This window comes from Typopeltis vanoorti, chromosome 5, assembly GCF_054136105.1.
Source record: "Typopeltis vanoorti isolate ZY-2024b chromosome 5, IOZ_Tvanoo_1.0, whole genome shotgun sequence".
In the NCBI taxonomy this organism is placed as follows: Eukaryota; Metazoa; Arthropoda; class Arachnida; order Uropygi; family Thelyphonidae; genus Typopeltis; species Typopeltis vanoorti.
Window position 1 is genome coordinate 22526760 of NC_143553.1, and position 24427 is coordinate 22551186.

The 24427-nt window shown below is 38.2% G+C and overlaps 1 protein-coding gene across 2 annotated transcripts in view; it reads left to right on the forward strand.

The window, feature by feature from the left end:
* The first annotated feature begins 14835 nt into the window (after positions 1 to 14835).
* LOC150106264 (uncharacterized) overlaps positions 14836 to 24427 on the forward strand; it is a 379399-nt gene continuing 369807 nt past the window's right edge. For both annotated transcript variants that reach the window (XM_090393059.1, XM_090393060.1), the window contains exon 1: positions 14836 to 15092. In XM_090393059.1, the coding sequence (XP_090249185.1) occupies positions 14964 to 15092 (129 nt within the window). In that variant the 5' untranslated portion in view covers positions 14836 to 14963. The remainder of the gene's footprint in view (positions 15093 to 24427) is intronic.

Below are 24427 nucleotides of genomic sequence, written 5' to 3' on the forward strand. Positions count from 1 at the left end.
AGAAACCTAGGTGACCAAATCTGAGCACAGTAGTCTAGATGGGGTCTTATCAAGGCTCGATACAGAGGAACAATAACCTGCTTGTCTCTGCTTGTCAACGTATTCTTCAGCAACCAAGTGATTTGATGAGCAGTTTTGGTCACTTTTGCAATATGTCCCCTAAATTTCAATTCCTTATCTACCAACACTCCTAAATCTCGTGCCTCATCATTTAGCAAGTCTTTAACCATGAGTCAGAATGAATCTAAGTTATCTGTAATCTGAGTATCTGGACGGGACTTACCTTGATGGGCGTCATTGCTTTTGCTTGGTGTCTGTTCTTTGTTCTTCATTTCCTCACGGCAATGTAGACAGCAAAATTCAGTAGGTCAAAATAGATTAAAGTTAAATTTTTACAATGGCTTAAACTGCAATTCAAAGATGACAAAAAATTATATTCTTAGTTTATCCAATCCAATACTTTATCCATTTCAGCACTTGCATTAAATTGATTAAGATATTTATTTATTAATTATTTTATTATTTATTTATTCATTTATTTATTGTTTTATTTTATTATTTATTTCATTTACGTATAAGAGCTGTGTAACTCAGTGGAAGTGATACTTGTATACTCTGTCGATGGTCTCACCAAGTTATACTTATAAGTTCTGGTCCCTGGAGGGACTTTTTCTAAGCATTTCTTCGACCGGTTCCTGAGTTAGAGGATCTCTGGCACAGGCAAGTGGTTTTAATCTCTGGGAAACTTCAGTTTTTCATCCCGCAAACTCAAGAAAACCATAGAACCCACATTATTCCAGACCGTAACATATCCTGTTAAGGTTAGGTACCAAGAGATGGCAGCACGTTCTTGCTCTTCATAGCTAATAGACATGGGATAGCTATCTCTGATTGGCTACCGGTGGAGAACTGCTCACTCAGTATACAAAAAGCTAGACAGTGTTTAAAAGGTCTTGCCTACTCCTTATAAGACTATTTAAGGTGCTAGATTTTTTTCGTTTACTTATTTATTATTTTATTTTATGTAATTTTATGTATACTAATTCCAGGAGTATTAAGAACAAGGAGGAAGAATTTTTGCCAATGATTGGCTCTTCCTGGCCACAGGTTATTGGCATTAGTGAAACATGGCTGACAGAAGATGATATAGTTAGTGGGAGAGAATGTGAAGGGTATAGTGTGTTCAGGTGGGACAGAGAGAATAAAATGGGGGAGGAGTGTTATTGATGACAACTGATAAACTGCAGCCAAGTAGAATAGAAGTTAAACTGCAGGATAGAGAAAATAGCACATTATTACTATTATTGTTATTATTATTTTTGACACCTCCAGTGAGTCGAAAAATTCATCGAGGGGGAGTGTGCCAACAGCATCGAATGATTGATTCCCTTCCAACTACTAACCACACTCAAACTTCTTTAAATTTTTGCGTGCGCCACGTTGTACCCAATCAACGAACTTTTGCTGCTATTTGGTGTGAGATGGAGACTAGTAGAACAAAATATACAGTTGGGTGCTGCTATAAACCAGATGATTTAATAGATGGTGGAGATAGTATGCATAAGCAAATAGACTCAATGAATGGAAGGAGGGTAATTATTATGGGGGATTTCAACTATGGTAACATTAATTGGAAGGAAGAGAGGACATATGTGAGGAAGGAATTGGATTTTATGCAGTTATTAAGGGATAACTGTCTGAGACAACATGTAATGGAAAACACTAGGGGTCAGGAGTGCTGACCTAGTTATTGCATCTGAGAATTTGACTGTAATGAATATGACCACGTTGTCCCCAATTGGTGAGGGTGATCATCTTGACCTGGGAGGTGGCTAAATGTGTGGAATTTTCAGTTCACACAGGGTACATGTGGAATTACCGGGTTGGTAAGTATGATAAGCTTAGGAGATTGCTTGGTTCACTGCCATTCAATGTAATACCATTATGTTTAAGCAATAAAAAAAAGAAACAACTGTGGACGGAATTTAAGGAGAAAGGTGATCTGTAGGCACACGAACGGTATAAAGTGCAGGCCAGAAGGGTAACGAGTGTGATGAGAAAGTCAAAAGCGGATTATGAAAAGGAATTATCCATGAAAGCTAAAGAGAATGCCAAACAGTTTTTTTCGATATGCTTCAAGTAAAAGAAAAAATGTATATGGCAGAATGATTTTAAGGAATGCCGATGGTAGGGAGGTCACTGAATCAGTTGACATACTGGAATTACTAAGCGAGCACTTTGCAAGAGTATATCATCCAGGTGGTGGTATTTTATGAATGACAGAACCAATAGTTTATTCGAAATTGCAGTCAATGAAGTGGAGGTGAATAGTCTATTACAAAACCTTAATGTGAATACATCTGTGGTATTGGATGGTACACCAGCTCTGGTCGTACGTGAAGCGGCTAAAGAATTGTCAATGCCATTGACCATTTTGCTTGATTTGAGTCTCGGGACTGGGTTAGTCCCGAGGGGGTGGAAAGAGGGAAAAATAGTTCCACTGCATAAAGGAGGTTCCAAGACTGCTGTTCCAAAGTACCGACCGATCAACATATCAGGAGTCGTTGTCAAGGTCTTGGAGAAAGTACTCAAGAGAAAAATACAGGAATGGGCAGATGAAAATGGGATATAGCATGGTTTTGTGAAGAATAGATCATGTCTCAGTAACTTGCTCATGTTTTATAACGCAGTGACGGCTGAAGTAGATAAGGGTAATGGGTTTATAGTGATGCTGCAGGATCTTGCTAAGGCCTTACCGAGGTCCTGCATCAAACCACCCTCCTATCCATCTCACCAATCCTATATCGATAGGAGGGTGGTTGATGTAGAGATATGAGATTTATTCAGGAGTAGAGTCCAAAAGACGGCCTGTGATTAGTGGTGTGCGGCAGGGTTTTGTTCTTGGACCACTACTATTTAATTTGTTCATTAACAATATAGGAAAGGATTTGAGAGGAACTCTTCATTTGTTTGCCGATGATGCAAAGTTGGGTAGAACAATAGTGACTGCATGTTATATTTTCCCTTTTATCGTTTTCCTTGTTTGTTAGTATTATTAACTTTATCTCGTCCTTGCGTTAATCGATTTTTACCTCTGACTTAGACTGACATCCTTCAAAATGCTATCTTAACACAAGCTCTGGTGCTAAACTCAGAAGGCTATCTAAAAACTTGGCCAAATACTTAGAGTAACCACATGTATTGAACTCTCAGACAAAGTTCCTATCTCTTTGTTGGAGACAAATCCTTTGTATTAGCTGTCTGGAGTTGTTTCCCCGTCAGATACTGGCAAATTTGTTTGTTCTGCTGCACCAGCCCATATCCTTAGGTTAGGAGGAATCCTTAACAAGGGAACTTCTCTCAGAAATTATATAGATTCTTCAGCACCTAATTATCTAAACTAATTACACTCAATGATACTTGCAATAAAAAAAAATCAGCTAACGCCTTTTTATTCCCGTATACGGGAGTAGGCAATAGCTGATGATACTTGCAATCGTGGCTATATTCAATTATACCCCACATTAGGTTCTGAATTATATGAGTGATGAGTTAAATTCAGGCACAGGCTATTTTTAGGTTAAAACATAAAGCACATTTTATTAAGATCACAAAATTGTACATAGTTATATTCATTCTCACTATTAGATTAAAGTCATACTCATGTGAGGCGCTATTATTGACATTTAGAACTTAATTAGAAATCTAACATAAGCTCCCCTTAAGACTCCACTCATTTGACTGTACACAATACATTTATCAAAATTCTGATCTTCCCAATTTATCCTATCAAGCTATGTTAAAAGTTAAAAATCATGATTATCACACTCTACCTAATTCACAATCTGAGACAAAGTTACCAATAGAGCTAATCCTTTGCAGTTAACGCTAATCACCTAAAGTTCCTTACTACAATGTCTGTTCACTTAACTGCAATTTACACTGATTTCACAGCATGCTTATCTTTTTACACAAAGGTGAATAAAACTTTACCTTACCAAGATAGTCCACATTCTGCATACAGTGCTAGGTTCTCCTTCCTTGAAACTAGGTCTGGAACATCGTAGAATTACCTTTACGCACGTGGTCATACATTGTGCCCCTTCAGCACGGCTGGTGATTTGTCTATGCTGGTGTGGGACTGTTGCTGGTTGTCCTATTCCACATCGCTGTCTCAGCGGTCACGTATACGGGAACTACGGCTGCCTTTATTGAGCATCTACCAGCGATCCTGGATCCATCACGAGGCGAGATAGAACCGCTCGTCCGAGAATAGCAGACCCAAAACCAAACGGTCAAGACACCAGCAAGGGCGAAAAAAACGACGAGCAAAAAGCCTTCTGCAAAGGGGAAAACCCTTTTTATTTCGCACTTTTATCGCCCTCTTTTCTCTCACGAATCTTCGCCCGACACTCATCTTCTTTTCCCGCTAGTCCATCCGGGTCACCGCGTCTCCTTAGGTTTGCGTCTTCTACGAATTCGAGCGTTCCGATAATTTACTCTGCCGCAAGCATAACGCTCGCCCAAGCACCTTGAACCTTAGATTACATAAATTTCTCATAGAACATATTATGATCATTACAACTTACTAAAACATAATTCTTCACACAGAATAATTGACATATCTGATTCATGATTTGTATCTTTACATAAATTATTCATTCTATATATTGTTTTCACAATCAGTTTCTATACTAAAGCTCAAGTAACTCTCAATTGTTTTCAAATTCTTGTTGAATCCTGAATAAAAATCAAAAAATTATAGAACTTCCCATTCAAGATTCAACAATGCATCTTTTGCCGGATTCTTTGGATAGATTGGAGGACATGGCTAAGGAGAATGGATGTCAATTTAATGTAGCAAAATGTAAGGTTATGGTGAATAGTTGTTCTTGACATGATGTTAGGGCCTTCCTCAGTGAGTCTAAGGACTCCTTGTAGTTGCCCGTAATAATAATAATAATAATAATTTTTTTTTAAACATTTTATTAAGTCTCAGTATAAATTACATACAGTAATAATATTTACAATAAGGATTATACAGAATTTTTGAATTTAGAATATACATAATTATAATAATAATAATAATAATTTATTATTTTATTTATTTATTTATTAATTTATTTATTTATTATTATTTTTTTTATGTCTCAGATGAATTGCATACATAGTTACTGTAGTAATTATACATATATAATATTTATAACGCACTACATAATTTTTTTTTAAAACATTTTATTATGTCTCAGTATAAGTTACATACAATAATAATATTTACAGTATTTACAATAAGGATTATACAGAATTTTTTTTTTATGTCTCAGATGAATTGCATACATAGTTGCTGTAGTATTATACTGTATATATATAATATTTATAACGCATTACAAGTGTGTATAACAGATACTTGCAAGTTAGTAATTTTCTTCCTCGAAGCTTAGCAGAGCTTATCTGAGGAAAATAATAGATGACAGAGGGTGGTGGTTTCATGATTGTGTTCCTGTACTGGTCACAAGCCAGGTGTTGATTTTACTGTTTGTTGGTACGTGCTTGAAGCACTTCGACTGCTATTACAGTTTAACTTTTTTTGTGTGTGCAAATAGGGTTGGATTTAGACATGGTGTGTTTGTTTCTCTGTGTTCTTGTAGTGATAGTTTTTGAGAGGGAGGGTTGTCATAGGTTTGTGTGTGTATGTGTATGTGTGGTGGGGGGAGAGAGAAACAGGAATTGCTCTAATTTTCATTCTCGCTATAATATTTATATAGTGCCTGTTTCAGCTCTCTGTATGTTCCTAGGTTTCTGTTGTCGAACGGCAGTTTGTTTATCATGTCAGGTACGTAGAAGTTTCGGGTGGCTTTGCCGTTGTGATTGTTGTACTTATATGTTATGTAGTTTGTTGACTGTGGTCTTGTTATTTGATATGTTGTTCTGGTTACTCTATATGTTGGTTGGGCTGTAGTAGTGTTTTAACATGACTTTGTAGTGGCGTAAGTGTTTCTCCTTAAATATTTTGTATATTGTCCGTGCTTCCTGCATAAGAGTGGGTTGTTCCCAGAATATCAGTTTTATCATTTTATCTTGCAACCATTGTAGCCTGTTAAGTCTGTAGTCTGCGCAGAATGTGAATGATGTGATTGCATATCTTAAAATGTTTTCACATAATGCTTTATAGATTAGTATTTTTATGTGGGTTTATGGCAATGTCTTTTAATCTGTGTAGTTTGCTTGCTATTATCCTAAGCTTGGTATGTAGGTAGTTTGTATGGCTATTCCAACTTTGATCAGCATCGAAGTAAAGTCCAAGGTAGCGTGTTGTTTTCACCTGTGTGATGGTTGTGATTTTAGGTTCTGCACTTTGTGTATAGGAGGATGAATGTTTGATAGTGAGATATTTAGTTTCTATGGGCAGGGTTTGGGGATTTTTGAATATCATTAGCTTTGTTTTTCCAGGGTTTATATATATGCCGTTTTCGGTTAACCAGTTAGTGATTTGATTGATGTCGTGTTGCATATTTTTGTAAGCGATATTTGCATTGTTGTAAATGGATACTATGGTAGTGTCGTCTGCATACTGGAAGATTTTACTTTTTAGGGGGAGTTGGCTTATGTCGTGTGTGTATATATGTTAAATAGAATGGGAGATAGGACAGCTCCTTGTGGTATTCCACAGGTTACATGTACCTCTTTGCTGTGTGCTGATCCTATACGTGTGATGTGCTTTCTGTTTTTCGTGTATGCTTTAAACCACTGGAGTAGACGACCTTCAATTCCGATATGGGTAAGTTTCGTTAACAACGTTTTATGTGTTAGTGTGTCAAATGCTTTTGTTAGGTCAATGAATACCACTAATGTTATTCTGGTTTTATCCAATGCAGCGTTTATTAGATCTGTGAAATCTTCCAGGAGTGTTGCTGTTCCTTTATTTTTTTGAAAGCCATATTGTGTTTTGGGTATGATTTGAAATTTTCCGACGTATGTGGAGAGTTTCTGATGTACAATGCGCTCCATGATTTGGTTGATTACAGGTAGCGTGGCGATAGGTCTGTAATTACTTATTATGTTTCTTTTTCCCTGTTTGTGTATGGGTGTGATTAATGCAGTCTTCAGTGTTTCAGGTATGTGTCCCGTTTCGAAGATTTTATTTAACAGTTTTTGTATAACTGGAAGTAGGTCGGTTGAGTGTTTCTTGATGTCTTTTGGTCTGATTCCGTCTATCCCCGGTCCTTTGTTAGGATTAATTTGTTGAATTGCCAGTGATAGTTCTTCTTTTGTCACTGTGGGGAACCACATCGACTGGGTTGATTGTGGATCTAGTGGAGAATGTTCGTTTGTGTGAGGAAAGGTTGTTTCTTGTAGCTTTTGGACAGAGTTCACGAAGTGCTGATTAAAGTTGTTTGCCAACTGTTTGAGGGATTTGGGGTCGCAGGCAAAGCTGTGTTTTATTGTTTCTGTGGCAGTGGTTCTGTGTATATTGTCCAGCATTTCATTAATCATGTGCCAGGTTTCCTTTATGTCATTCTGTGCTGTTGTTAATTTGTTGCTGTAATAGTTTCTTTTTGTCGTTCGAATCTGGGTTGTTAGGAGATTCCGTTTTCTTTTGTATTCAGCTTTTAAAGCGATATTGTTCGGCGACTTCTTAAGGTGTTTCCATAGGGCATCTTTTCTTTGTATGTCTGTTAGTATGTTGTCTGTTATCCATGGATTTTGTTTCGTTTGGGGGCGTATTTTTATTTTTGTTAATGTTTTGTTATATATTTTGTTAAATGCAAGTTTAAGATTATTATATACAGCTTCAACAGAGTCTAAACATGCTATCTGCATCCAGTCTGTTTTTCTGATTTCATCGTTCACTATTGCTTCGTTTACAATGCTATGATACTGTTTTGTAGTCTCAGTGATTTTTATGGGTTCTGGTTCAGTGTGTAACTGCAATGCTGTGAAATAACGGTCTGCTAGTTTGCATGTTATGACGGCTGCTGTGTGGCTGTTTGGAGGGGCCCTTATATTTATATGATCAATGCAGGTTGAGGTTGTTGTGTTTCCGACTATCTCTTCTCGTGTATACGACTGTATGGATGGGGTAATGTTATATGCCGATAATAGGTCTAGGTATTGTTCTGTGTTGTTATTTATGTTCCTTATGTTTATATTAATGTCTCCTATTATTATAAAGTATTTTGAGGTGCCTACTTTCGTGGCTGATAGCCATCTGTTTAGTTCTTCTAGGAATTTTGTGGTGCTTAAGTTGGGTGGTCTGTATATTGCGTTTAATATCAGGGAGTTTTCTTGTTTGATGTTTTTAATTTCGATGCATATGTTTTCTGCATATTCTAATTTATAGTTTATTTCTGTTACTTCTAGTTTATGTTTGGCAAATATTACTATACCACCACCTCGTTTTGTTAGTCTGCAGTTTTTTTTGTTATTGAAAGTGTGACATTTGGTAGGTGGATGCCTCTTCGTTTGTCGTAGATACTTCAACAGTATTAAAATGTCTATGTTGTCCTATATCTTGCTTCAGATAAGCTTGTAGGGGCAGCCAGTATTTTTGAATGCTTCTGATGTTGATGTGGAGAATAGATAGTCCTTTCTTGGGGATGGTCACTTGTTTCCATTCTGTTATTGATTTCAGAATGTGGCAATTATAATATTCTGGGGATGATTACGTCTGCCTGGTGGTCTGTATTCCTGTAGGTTGGTGTGTTGTTCCTTCTTTACTAGTTGTCAATATTCCTTTCAACGTGGCAGCTTGTTGAGGTCTTCTTCGGATTTTATATCGATGGATTTTGCGTCTTGTGTCTCTCCAAGGAATATTTTGCTGTCTCTTATCCATATAAACTGGTAATTTTTTCCTGCTCATACATTCATTGTTTGGTAGAATAGTTTCTGATAATATGGCGTTAAGTATTCGGACAAGTATATTGGGGTGTATTGTCGTGGTCTCCTTTCAGATCCTTGACTACTGTTTTTTTAATCCTGCTAGCTTTTATAAGTGTAGTTTTTGTTGGGCTGTTGGTGAGTCGCACCACGACCGGAGGGGAATGGGAATTATCTTCTCTTTTCCTTTTTTGTGGTAACCGTACTGGCTGGATATCTCTTGATTCAATGGGAGCGCCAATTTGGCTTAGTTGTATTACGGTGTCTTTTAGATGTTCCGTAGCAATTTCCGGGAGACCATCTATCAGGAGATCATTTTTATACCAATGTTGGTTTAAGAGTTCGTACTGTTGCTCTAAAGAGTTTAGTTCTTGTCGTATTTCGTTTGTCTCTTTTATTAGATTATGCTGTCTTTTCGTTTGCTCTTTAGCGCACTTTTTAATTTTTCTAACGGTCTGTAGTACATTTTCTTCCGAGTTATTATTAAATTTAATCAATTCCTCATATTGTTTGAATATTTCGGTAATCTGTATGGTATGTTTCTGAAATAGTTCTCCAAGAAAATCGATTAAACAGTCTTTTTAGGTTTTGTAATCTATTTTCAAGTATTTCATTTAAATTGGCAAACACTGGTTTCCGTTGTTGTTTTCTTTGTTTTTTTTATTCCCTCTGCTGTTTTCTGCCTGCGGTTATTTTCTGCGTTGTCTCTACAATATGGGCATTTCCAATGTCACACTTCGTGTTTGTTTTTCGTTGCCAAGTTGCCTCGTACAATTCCCAACGTGGAAAATTCATGTTTCTCTGGAAGTTCCAGCATGTTATGTGGTTTTCTCTCCCCCCCATTAGGTCTTCATGGCATTTGTAGCACTTCATATTTCTTGTTTGACGATCATGCTGTAATTTCTAATATGGCGACTTCCTTTGTTCTTTCTCGCGTAGTTGACCAACGTATACTTCGAACTTTGAATACTTATAATTTACTTATTACTTAACAGATACTTACAGTTTTTACGTGAATATGTTCGTCTTGAAGAACGGAATTCACTGATACACATTAAATTTTAATTGACAAGAAAAAAAGCTACTTTGCAACTTAAAATATGGGAACATCGAAATAGCATGCTTGTTACCGCTTGCTGCTAAAGCGCCCACTCTTAATAATAATACATGAGAAATTCTAAAAGCAAACATTTTGTGTTCATAGTTACAGGATCGGAGTGCTACTTTTTTTGATCAGTGTGCGTCTCGCACAGCTTAGAAGAAACGGTGCTACTGAGTAATTTGATTATTTTTCTGCTTACTTTTTCTTTTCAGACTTTTCTATGGATTTATTTGTTTGGCTTACGATTGTGTAGGAATATAGTCACACGTAATGACAGAAATATACATATTTTGGAATATTTCATTATAAAAATGAGAATGTTGTTAATACCGTAGTGTCCTCTTTTCCGCGGGTTCGCTATTCGCGGTCAACCCCAGCCGAAAATATTAAATATAAAAACAGTAATTAATAAACAAATTCATCGGCAAAGTGGATATTAGATCCAGCATTATTTCAAAGATGAATATTTTTAGAAACTATAAAAGTTTCGTAAGTTGAACTGAGAGCTTATGAGAATGCAACTCTCATCATTCCCGAGTTGCCTTAGCTACTAAATCAAATAGTGCACGCTACGGACTGTATACTCGTAAGCTCTCAGGTGAACTTACGAAACTTTTATGGTTTCTAGAAATATTCGGCTTTGAAATAATGTTGGATCTAATATCCATTTTGTCGATGTAATTTTACATCGTCGAAATGAAGCCGTGTCTAATTTATAAAATAAACGTTGTCATAGGTATGTATGTATGGGACAAAGTATAGTATATACAGTGTTCGGTACTATCTGTGGGGGGGTCTTGGAATGTATCCCCAATGATAAGGGGGGGAAGTACTGTATTGTTGCATGTATTTTCTGGTGTTTTGTCTGTTTGGTACGATAAAACACCTGAGATTAGTGGTTGAAAACCCTGCCATTTCCGTATGAGATCAATGAGCACACCTTCAGTTGAAAGTCCTTATAACACTTCTCTGCATCGTAAATGGGTTTTGAACACGGGTCTTTCCAACGAAGAATCATATAATTGTTATTTGAACATATTGCATCTCCTCTTTTGCTGCATTCCAGCCAGTTTTGCAAATTCATGCTATTGTTATTAAACTGCAGTTACCTTATGAAACGCTTTCACTTCATAATGTAACTGCAATCGCGATTACGAGACATAAGAACCTTCATAAGTACTTTTCAGTAGAAGGTGGGTTAGGCAATCTTATATGAAAGTAGCAGAATTTTCCTCTGAGGCGTTTGTTTTTCTTCAAGCTAAAAGTGCAAAATGCTGGGAATCATACGCAGATTATCAGATATAATATTTTGTCTATTAGGGTTAATTACTTCAGCGGTAATTACAACAACAGAATATTGCCAACACATATTCTTTAGTATACTACTTCTACTACTATTACTACTAATAATAACAATAATAATAGGCTTATATCAGACACAATCAAATTTCTCTTCTTGGACTGAATGAACTTCATCTCTTTCCTGACACAACCACATTTCAACTATAGCTTCTGTTGCCGCCAAAGAACTTGATATACTTCTTCGCATAAGACACTACTTCACACCTTTACAGCTACTAACACTATGTAATCCAAATCAGCCCAGTCATGGAATATTGCTCACATTTTTGGGATGCTGCACCAAAACACTCTATAAGATTGTTCAGTTCAGTCCAGAAGAGGGCAATCTGTCTAATCAAGGACCTCTCTCCCACATACCTCACTTCAATCCCTCTCTCAATCAAGCCTTCAGTTTCTGCCTTGAATCTCTTCTACAGATACTTTCATGGACAGTGCTCTGCTCTGCTGAATTGCCACTATTATTCCCCCACTCTCCTCCAAAGTCATTGTAAGACTGTTTTACAGTCCATCTTGAAACTTACCAAGCCAACTTCACTGCCTCCTCGTTCATTCGATCTGCTTCTGTCCTTTGGAAAATTCTCCAGACTCTGCCCTCTCCAAAGATTACAACTCTCAGACAGACTTAGAAAAAGTTCCTCCAGTCAGTGACTAGACTAGAACCTAAGTCTAACGTCAAGCAGCCAAGCGCAGAGGATGCAAGCAAAATATGAAACGATTTTTCCTTCTTCTATTCCTCTTGCCCACACAGAGCACTAATGTGTTATAGGTCATATGACCTTTCGTGTGTGGATCAAATATAAAAAAAATCCAATACGAAGCTCTTCAAAGCCTGTGTAGCTCAGTGAAAGTGGCGCTTGCTTCCTCTGCGCTTGGCTGCTTGAAGTTAGACCTAGGTTCTAGCCTAGTCGTTGACTGGAGGAACTTTTTCTAAGTCTATCTTCGACCGGTTCCCGAGTTAGTCGATCTCTGGCACAGGTAAGCGGGTTTTTCCTCCCGGAAACTCGGGTTTTTCGTCCCGTAAACTCAAGAAAATCGACCGTAGTACCCACATTATTTCAGACAGTGACATATCTTGTTAGGCTTAGGTACCAAGAGATGGCAGCACTTGTTTGACAGCCTCTTCATCGGTGGCTGCTATAATTAGTGATAGACATGGGCCAGCTCTCTCTGATTGGCTACCGGTGGAGATTGAACTGCCCACTCAGTCTTCAAAAGCTAGATAGGGTATAAAGGCCTCGCCTACTCCCTATTAGGGAATAAAAGGCGTTTAGTTGATTTTTTTTTGATTAGGAAGCTCTTCAAATAAGAATTATTGTTATATTATTATGTGACACCTCCAGGGAGTCCAAAGACTCATCAAAGAGCAGGCTCTACTCTAAAGCTCTCTGTCTCCACCAACCACTGCGATCCGCAACTACCATCATAATCATCTACACCAACGTCATTCACCACCCACCACCACGAATGGTATTTTCTCAGACACTCACGAACATCCATGCCCATGGCGAGACTCGAGCCCACAACCCTTTGAGTGGAGAGCGGATATGCTAACCACTAGGCCAACTAGGCTGGCATTAACAAATATATATATATATATATATATATAAATAGGCCGTTTAGACTTGTCTAAGTTTGGAGACTGAGTGGGCAGTTCAGACTCCACTGGCAACCAATCAGAGACAGCTGGCCCAAGGCTGTCACTAATTAATCGCCTGAAGTGAGGAGACACGGCTCTACAAGTGCCGCCATCTCGTGGTGCCTAACCCTAACACAATATATTTGATGTCTGATATAATGTGGGTTCAACGGTCGATTTTCTTGAGTTTAAGGGACGAAAAACATGAGTATCCGGGAGAAAAAACCCGCTTGCCAGTGCCAGAGAACTGGTCTAGAAAAAGACAGATAAATTTCCTCTAGGGGACGACTAGATTCTTAACAAAGTCTTCCTTTGTAAACAAATTACGTTAACTTCATTAACAAATATATTATTATTATTATTATTATTACAACAACTCGGGAACCGATCGAAGATAGGCTTAGAAAAAGTTCCTCCAGTCAGCGACTAGACTAGAACCTAGGTCTAACTTCAAGCAGCTAAGCGCAGAGGACGCAAGCGTCACTTCCACTGAGCTACACAGGCTTTGAAGAGCTTCGTATTAAATTTTTTTTTTTATTCAGGCCTGATTATTATTATTATTATTATTATTATTATTATTATTATTATTATTATTACAGGAAACCCCAAGGAGTTTTTAGTCTCATCGAGGCAAGCCCTAAACATGATGTCAAGAACTATTCAGCATTCGCACAGTATCTATCATACTTTGCTCATTCACCCACAAAAGACTCTGGCAGCTTATTCCACTCATTCAGCACTCTCTAAGTAAAAAACCTAGTTCTTACACCCTTGGTAACTACACTCTTGCTCAGTTTCCATGAATGGCCCCCTAGTTCTCCCACCACCAGATCTGTTCTGAAAAATTTCCTCTGAATTAATCCTGTAAAACCCTTCAGTAATTTGAATGTCTTAATCATATCACCCCTTTTCTGCCTATCAACCAATTTCTGTAACCCACAGATCTTCAACCTGTTCTCGTAAGGTTCATTCCATAGACCAGCTATCATCTTGGTCACTCGCCTCTGGATCCTCCCTACCTCCTTCCCATCAAGAAGAAACCCTGGCGCCCCAAATCTGGGCATAGTAGTCAAGATGGGGTATTATCAAGGCTCGATACAGAGGAACAATAACCTGCTTGTCTCTACTCGTCAAAGTATTCTTCAGTAACTAAGTGACCTGATGAGCTGATTTAGCCACATTTGCTATGTCCTCCCTAAACTTCAACTCCCTATCCACCAACACTCCAAAATCCCTGGCTTCGTCAATTTCCCGGGATACAGTTCTACCAATGTGGTATACTGCTGCAAATCTTTTCACCCCAAAATGAATAACCTTACACTTTGTTAGTAGGGGTGTAGTCCCAAAAGAAATAGTGCCAGAGCTCTACCTTGGAAACAAAAATCCAGAGCATGAAGTGCGGCATTATTATTATTATTAGTATTAGTATTGCGACGGCCATATGGTAGAGAGAATGCCTTGTTTTCTGTAACGAAAATAACAAGAGCGGCAAGCTGCTGTTTTTGGACAGAACTCTGGAAATGCATTATAATTCTTATAATTTATTATAATGAATTTAAAAATTTTGGTAGGTTTTAAAAAGTACGAGGGGTGTAGACGCGCCCTGGCCCGACTCCTGTTTGTTACATTAAACTGACATCCATTCTTGATATATATTACATATACATGATGTATATGTTATACACATATCACAACATTACTATATAATGAAATGACAGTAGTATGCACTTTATAGAAAACAAAAATAAAATAAATTTAATGAAAATATTGTATTCATATATTCGCTGTGAGCTTTTCTTCTTCACTTTGCTTCCCAACCCCTATCTCGCATATTTGCTACTATGTGTCGAGGTTTGAATCCTTAGTGCGTAGCTTAGAGAGGTCGCTTTTTTGTGTATACTCGTTTTCCGTAGATGCTTAAATATTTAATAAATTAATAGGAACATTTCCTTTAAATCCATGTGAACGTAGAAATAATATATAACTATGGAGACACAAGTTTCTCAACTTCCACCTGGGGATCCAAAATTGATAACGAGTATCGTAGGCCATTTAAAATCCCAAGGAATATTTGATCAGTTTCGTCGTGATTGTGTAGCTGACGTTGATACCAAGGTAAGTTTGGCTTATAAATAGGTGATTTCGATTTAGCTTTTAAGTCCAGCACACACAAAATGTAAAATAAACCTGCCTCAGAAGTGTTCTATTAATGTAAGAAAGTAATAACAATAATCAGTAGTGGAACTGGCGTATGAAACTCAATGATACTCGAAAGTTTTAGAATACCTGACATCTTAGTTGATCCTGTGGCACTTCATTATTATTGTTACTAGGTATATCCAAGTACTCCAAAGAATCATTCATGAGGCCCAGAAACCAAATAGCTTTCCAAAATTTCATTATGGAGTAAGAAACTAACCATTATTAACAGAGTTCCCCATCATACCTCTCCTTAAACTGATTTACTGATACAGAACTGATACCACCTCAGGTAACCCATTCTTCCATTCATTCACTATCCTTGTAGGGTAAAAAAAAAAATCTAGATCTTACATTCTTGCTAACTGAAACTTTACTCCACTTCCATTGATGGCCGCTTGTACTATCATCATCTGTCATATACTGGAAAAGTTCTCCTACTTCCATTCTATAAAATCCTTTTAGCAGCTTGAATGTTTCTATCTTGTTGTCTCTCTTTCTTCTATCTGCCAATTTTGCTACCCACAAATTTTCAATTTGTCCTTGTACGGAACATTCCAGAGGCCCACAACCATGTCACTTGCTCCAGAGATAGAGATTGATAGCTAGACACATCAGTACTTATATCATCCTTGTGCATTAGATTTATCAGGCTTTCTTTACATTACTGTGGAATCTTTCATGAGCCAAGACTCAAATTATACAAACATGTCAAGGGCCTAGCCAGTTTGGCTGGATATTCTTTTATTATATCACTGCTGTCATTGGAATTCTTATGTGGATTATGCAACAGCTCTAGAGCCTCCTTGTGTGTACCTCTTTCTTTTTCTCTTTATCCAGTAATTATAGAAATTCACACTATGCTACATACCCTAGGTTCATAGGTTTTAGCAAAGTCAGCACTCATTATTACAACAATCACATCTGCTTTTGACAGGTACCTTCTGCATTTATTCTTTCTTTTACTGGCAGATGTGCTAGTAAAATGAACAGCATAAATTAATTTATACTATAACCAAGGGTAAAAACTATTGACATCTATCTGATCCAGAGTATTTAATCATAATCACTGCTTGTATATGGGAAATATGACATCCTCATTACTTCAACCTTGGTATCTCCTCTGGGTGTGACTCCCAGTGATAATGTTTATTATTATTATTATTATTATACGGGCACCCCCATGGAGTCCAAAGACTCATTGCTGGAGACTCAATCTAACCACACAATCTATCATACCTCTCCCTGAGTCCATTACAGACGAAGCACTCACAACTGATTCTGGCAATCCATTCCACTTGTTCACCACTCTCCAAGCAAAAAATCTAGTCCTCACACTCCTACTGACCACACCTTTATTCAGCTTCCAGGGATGACCTCTTGTTTTGGTTCGTCTAGCGAAGTGCTGAAACATTTCCCCTGCATCTGTCCTATAAAATCCTTTAAGCGACTTAAGTGTTTCTATCCTATCCCCTCTTTTTCTCTTATCAACCAACTACTCCAATCCACATACCTTAAATCTATCCTAATAGGGCACATTCCACAGGCCACTAACTATGTTGGTTACTCGCCTCTGAATCCTCTCCACCACTTTCGCATTCCCAAGAAACCCAGGGGTCCAGACTTCAACACAGTAATCCAGATGTGGGCGTATCAAGGTCATATAAAGAGGTATTACAATTCATCTCTACTTGTTAATGTGTTGTTCACTTGCCAAGTAATCTTATGTGCTACCTTAGCAGCCTTAGGAATATGTCCTCTAAACTTAATGTTCATTTTTGGGTTTGCTTGCTTCCTGAGGAGTAGAAAGGATTTGTTTTGTGGTGGGTTTTTGCCTATCATTGAGTGGAGCCACCACTCAGTTTCCTGTCCGATTCGGGTCAGTAGTGAACCTTTTGATATTCAGTGATATTTAGAGTGATCTAGTAGATCATTTAGATTTTGGAGATGTATCTCCCCTACTTTAACATACCTTAATAAATATCAAAACTTGTTTGGGTGGTAGTGGTGGTCCCTTCCATTATGCTTAATATTATATACATCCAAAAGGGTGTGTCCTTTGCATTACATGATTCTAAGGCAATTGATGTGAAGTCATTAGCTTCTATATATACGAGGGTGGTCTGAAAAGTTCTCGGCCTCAACCATAGATGGCAACACTATCGGCATGATTGTTTTTTTTTTCTAAGTTGGTACATCTGTCCTAAACATCCATGTGAAATTGCAAGTCATTCTATCAAGTAGTTTGTTTTATACACCTCTGAAACAAAAGTGTTGTCTGCATCCCTTGAAATGGATAAAATTGAGTATCGTGCTGTTATAAAATTCTTTGTAACAGAAAGTTTAATGGCAAAAGAAATTCCCTCGAAGTTCATAAAAGTTTATGGGCACTATTCTTCTTTTTCGACAATAAAGAAATGGGCTGCTGAGTTTAAACATAACTGTACTAACCTTGAAGATGATCCACATGAAGGATGTCCAAAAAGTGTAACAGCACTAGAAATCATTGATCAGGTGCACGATTTGGTATTGGATGACCGGCAAGTCAAAGTGCATGAAATTGCTGAGACTAGGCATTTCAAAAGAATGTGTAGGATATATTTTGCATGAAGAATTGCAAATGAAAAAGCTTTGTGCAAGATGGGTCTGCTTGCTCACAGCAGATCAAAAACGCACTCGTATAAAAATCTCTGAACAGTGTTTGGAGTGCTTTAACAAGAATAAAACTGATTTTGTGCTTCGATTTATTACTATTGATGAGACTTGGATTCACTATTACACAGCAGAATCCATACAGCATTCAAAACAGTGGACAGAAGCCGGAATGACATGGCATTGGTGTTTTGGGATGCATTTTGTTTATTAATTGTCTTGAAAAGGGTAAAACAATAACCGGGGAATATAATTCCAATCTTTTAACCAGACAAGATGAAAAAATTCGTGAGAAAAGACCTGGCTTGCAGAAGAAAAACAGCATCGTTCATCAGAACAATGCACCTGCCCACGAAGGTGTTTTAACAATGGGAAAATTAAGGGATCTGCAAAATGAATTGTTAGAACATCCACCCTGTTCCCCAGATTTAGCTCTCTCTGACTTCTGTCTCTTCTCAAAACTAAAACTCCTCCTCGCTGGGCAGCATTTTTCTTCGAATCAAGAGGTGATTGCAGCTGTAGAGGGGTAATTTGAAGATCTTACTGAGAACCACAACAGGGATGGGATAATGGCACTGGAGCATCACTGGAATAAATGTATTAGTCTTAAGAGAGATTATTATTATTATCCAGGCCTCCAGAGACTAATCGTGGGAGATCGTTTTTAGGAAACACAATGTTTATCATACCACTCCTTGAACCCATTGACCATTCCTGCTCTAACCACTCTCTCAGGCAATGCATTTCATGGTTCAACCACCCACCATACAAAGAAACCACCCCTCACCCTCTTGCTCACAGCCTCCTTTCATAACTTCCAGGGATGGCCCCTTGTCATTACTCCTTCCCGCTGTTCAACCAACTGAAAGAACTCTCCAATGCTGAGAAGCAGTTACAGTCTACCCTGTAACTGCTTCTCAACCGTTTAAAAGTCTCGATCACATCACCTCTCCTTCTTCTATCCACCAAATTTTGCAGTCCACATTCCCTCAGTCGATCCTCATAACTGACATTGTACAGTCCTGAAACTATCTTTGTTATCTGCCTCTGTACCCTTTCCACAGTTAGTTTAACCCCTTCAAATCCTGGGGACCAAACCTGAGAACAATAGTCTAAGTGTAGTTTAATCATTGTCTTATACAATGGAATTAAAATTCTTTTATCTCTGCAGGTCAGCATCCTTCTCAGTACTGCAGCAATTCTCTGGGTTACCTTCACCACTTTTGCAATATGCTCCCTGAATTTCAGTTTTCTATCAATCATCATCCTGAGATCTCTTGTCTCTCCTACTTCCTCCAGTATAGCTTATTCTTATGTCTAGTTTATTCAAATCCTCTTGCAGGGCTGCCACATCTGCACTATTACTGATAACCCTTCCCAGCATCACATCTGCAAACAACTGAATATCCCCTTGCAATCCATTGACAATGTCATTGATATAAAGGTTGAACAATACAGGTCCCAGTACTGAGCCCTGTGGAACACCACTTGTAACCTTCTGCCTCCTTGATATTGCCCCACTATACACAATTCTCTGATACCTATCAGACAGCTAATCCTGAATCCAGTTGACTGACTCGACATCTAAACCCATGTGCTGCAACTTAAATATCAGCTTATCACGTGGCACCCTATCAAACGACTTTGCAAAATCTAAAAAAATGGCAGTATATGCCTTTCCCTCATCAACTGTTCTTGTCACTTTATTATTAAATGGCAATCATATTACTAAAGCAAGAGTGCCCCTTAACAAATCCATGTTGATTCTCACAAATAACATTACCCTCATCTGCCCAACGCTATATAGTCCCGCACTAATTTCTCCACGATCTTAACAACTACTGATGACACACAAACTAGCCTATAATTAGACACTTCCAGTCTGCTTCCACCCTTCTGCAGTGGCACTATCTTACCTTCTTTCCATTCCTTGGGTACTTCTCCCACAGCCAGACTTTTATTGAAGAGCCAGGTCAGTGGAGCTGTTCAGTTCTTTAGCACATTCTCTTAAAACCCATGGTGAAATACCATCCAGTCCCACAGCTTTACTGGTATCCAGAGTACTCAGTATTTGGAACACACTCTCCTCTTGCATCTCTAAACCCTGAACCTGCCCTCTAGTATTGAAACCTTCTTCTCCAGGATGAAATACTCCCCATTGTACAACGACTCCACTATGTCCTCTGCCATCAGTCACTCCATTCCCATTTTAATCCCTCAATGTCATTCTCTCACAGTCATTTCTCTTCCTACTGGCCACATAGCTAAAAAATTCCCTAGGATTTTCTTTGTATCTTAATGCCAATCTCTTCTCATATTCCAATATAAGATACATATGAAGGACGAGAGGAAAGAACTTAAAACACCGCACTGTAAATTACCAATGACGACAATCTGAGTCTGTGCGCGTGGCACGTAGACAGCAGCAGTGATAAGGTGTGCATCAGTCATATTGCATTTGAACATTTCTGACTGTGATAGATGAAAATATGGATATTCCGTCTGAAATATGATCAGAAAAATTATAACAATGCTTGTGGATTGGAATTGAGGTTAGTCTTGGTCAAACTTTCAAACGAAACCAAAATCTTCTTCTTCTGGTTCCCATCTGCCATACGGCCGCGGGAGGGTAGCTAAATGCTACCATTCTAGGGAGAGATGATTATGAGCAAGGTGGTTTCCCGTTGCCTTCCTTGCCATAAGTATTTATGACTGTAACCTGTGTGTTCACGGGGCCGGTTTGCCTGCTTGCGGGATGAAAAACCCCAGATAAACTGGCGGAAAAAACCCTGCTGCCCACGCCCAAGACCGGCTAACTTGGCTATGGCTGAGGAAGATCCTTAAACTCCTCACGTCGTCGACGGGAATCGAACCTAGGACACTCCTTCCCCAGGCATATGGTTGCGAAGCGCAAAGCCACTAGGCTAACCGCGCGGTCTAAACCAAAATAGAAAGATCAAAGCAATATGACTGATGCACACCTTATCACTGCTGCTGTCTACGTGCTACGAGCAAGTATTTTGCGATGAAACACAAATTTTTAATCTTCTGTTCGATTCATTTTGTCCTCTACATGAATGCATTTAAGAAACGCACCTTTTTATATAGAGTGGCATGAATCATGATCACAACAACTGAACCCAGAACCATTTTTGGCATATAAAAATACACTGTAGGCATAATTTTGTTCTTACCTAATATTCACATTAAACAGCTGAATCCGCTCCATTACATCGATGTTAGAGTTATAATAGTTAACTTCTTATAACTGCTTATATGCATTTATTCTCTGCTGATCAGAAAAAAAAAAAAATTTCGATGGGCGATATTTCTGTTGTTTTCGCAAGAACTGTTGTACTGTCTGTGACAGGTTTCCATTATTCAAATAATTCTATCGAGTGATGGTGCTTTTACAGAAATTCGACGAATGTGTCAAGAGTTATATGATCCCGATAACCACTTTTTGGCCATGTACTCGAAAAGTATAACTCTGTTTTATCTAATTTTTCCAAAATTAAAAAAAAAAAAAAAAAAAAAAAAAAACCGACACACTGGTCACTCTCCTGACCTGCATCTTATATTCTTCGTGTATCTGCCCTCCACCTCTCTCCTTATATCTCTTCCTGTTGAAAATAAAAATAATTTTGAAATTATAAATTTGTTTTTTCATTGTTATGCCGAGAACTTTTCAGACCACTCTTATACAAGTAGTCTAGTCTTGAATATTCTTCACACACAAACTTTGCATATACTTGAATAAAGGATTAAACAAAGAATATAATTTCATGGTAAATTTAATTTATAGTATAACCAAGTGAAAAAACTTGCAACAGCTTTGGCTTTTTGTTGCTTCTTTCATAAGCAGCTTGAGTAAGTTGTCTTGGGTAAGTAACAGCTCAATACATTGTCTTTCAGTCTTGCCATGAGTGTTTTCTGCAATCCAATCAATCTCTGGATAAATCAAGTTGCCCTTAATGATTACTTGTTTAGTATCCATCAGGTTAATTGGTGATGCAATTCTTCGTTCACAGCAACTGAACTGCCAGGTCTCTTCGTGAAATGAACCTTGCATAGGAAAGAAACAATAAAATCTGACAAGATGACCACCAAATTCACTGTGGCAGTTGCATAAATATGAGCCAATTTGAGAGAATTAGCGAGTCATTTGAGATGGATGAATAAAGAGATTAAGCATGCAATACAGAGAAAAAGGGCATTGTGGAGGCAGCATAAGAGAAGTGGAAGTAACCAATTTCATGAGTTCTACAAAGACCAGGCAAGGAGAGTGACTTGGTTGGTGAGAGTAGCTAAAGAGAGGTATGAACAGCAGTTAGCTAATGAAGCTAAAAAGAATCCTAGGGAGTTCTTTCGATATGTAGCCAGCAAAAGAAAGAATGATTATGGAAGGATGACATTGATTGGAGGAAATGGTATAAAGACAGCTGTTGCAGAATGTGTGGTGGAGATACTTAATGAGCAGTTCATAAGGATCTTTCAATCTTGTGAATGTGACTTCATGGTGAGATTAAGAGCAGTTGATGATGGGGAGGAGAGACTGACTGTAAGTGAGCAAGAGGTGTTTGGGGAGTTGAGTAAACTAGATGTAAATAAGGCTGTGGGACTTGATAATATATCACCGCGTATTCTGAAGGAATGTGCCAGAGAGTTGACACCTGCCTTGACATATTTTTTTAATACGAGTTTTGCACTTGGTCAAGTCCCTAAAGAGTGGAAGGAGGGCAAGATTGTGCCACTTCATAAAGGAGGTGATCGAACTCAAGCATCAAACTATAGGCCTATCTGTGTGTCAGGTGTTGTGGTTAAGTTGTTGGAGAAGCTTGTGAGAACTAGGATCCAGAGTTGGGTTGACAACAATGGTATAATCTTTGATGGACAGCATGGATTTGCTAAAGGGAGGTCGTGTTTTAGTAATCTACTTATTACAATAAAGTGACTGCTTCCTTGGACAGAGGAGAAGGATACACAGTAATATACTTGGATTTTGCAAAAGCTTTTGATAGAGTACCTCATGATAAGTTGACAGTCAAACTAGAGCAGATGGGGTTGGATATTAGATTAGTGCATTGGATTGGAGACTGGCTATCTGATAGGTATCAACAAGTTGTGTATGGGGGTGCAATATCCAGGAAAAGGAAAGTCACTAGTGGAGTGCCTCAGGGATCTGTTTTAGGGCCATTACTATTTAACTTGTATATTAATGATATTGTCGAAGATTTGGATGGAGATATTCAGTTGTTTGCAGATGATGCAAAGTTGGGACGAACCATAAAGAGTAGTGAAGATGTTGTGGCCTTGCAAGAAGACTTGAATAAATTGAGTGATTGGGCAAGCAAATGGGGATGCGAGTTCAATGTTGCAAAATGTAAGCTTTTAAAATTTGGAAAACAAAGATGGGATGCAGAATTTATGCTTGGTGAGAATATATTGTTGGAAGTAGAGGAAATAAGAGATCTGGGAGTGATAGTGGATAAGGATCTAAAATTTAGGGGACACATCGCCAAAATTGTGAAGACAACACAAAGACTTCTGGGAATGATGAGGAGGACACTGACGTGTAGAAGTAGGGAGATTCTTGTTCCATTGTATAAGGCTTTGATTAGGCCACACATAGACTATTGTGCCCAGATTTGGTCACCTGGTTTTCAGAAGGATGAAGAGATGTTGGAAAGGGTCCAAAGGCGACTGACTAAGGTAGTTTCTGACCTCTGGAATGTCGAGTATGAGGAAAGATTGAAAAGATGTAATTTGCAGAGTCTAGTGGAGAGAAGGAAGAGGGGGAGATATGATAGAGACCTACAAGTTGGTAAGGGGTTGTTATAGGATCAATGGTGGAGAAGTTCTACAGAGAATAGTGGGAGATCAGGGTAGAACCAGAGGTCATACCTGGAAACTGTATAAAGAGGGTGTGAGTAGGGGAGTGAGAGGCAGGTTTTTTTCGTGCAGAGTTGTGAATGATTGGAATGCCTCGCCTGAGAGTGTGGTGTCTGCAAGGAGTTTGAATGTGTTTAAGACCCGGTATGATGAGATGTGTGTGAGATAAAAGGACCTCCTAGATGAGTCTTTGACTCCATGAGGTCTTGTTTAATAATAATAATAATAATAATAATAATTTCATTTCATTGTCTTCTCCAGCATTTGTTTGTTTTATTCCACAACAAGATGCAGGGCTGTCACACTTGGACAATATAAAGGGATCATCCACACAATTTTAATCAGCAACTTAGTTTTCTTGACTTATTCATGTCTCTTCCCTTTTGCTGCACATTAAATAAGGTATAAGAATGGACAAACTAGTAGTTAAATTGTACAAAGTTGGATGAAGGATAAACTATTAGTTAAATTGGGACGGATGAGATTGGGTACTATGTTAGCGTGTTGGATCGGAGAATGTCTGTCTGATAGGTATCAACAGGTTGTGTACGGGGAAGTGATATCCCTGAAGAAGAAAGTCACTAATGGTATTCCCCAGGGATCTATTTTGGGGCCATTGTTGTTTAATTTATATGTAAATGACATCGGAAAGGGCTTAAATGGTGATTATACAGTTGTTGGCAGATGATGCAAAGTTGGGGAGAGTT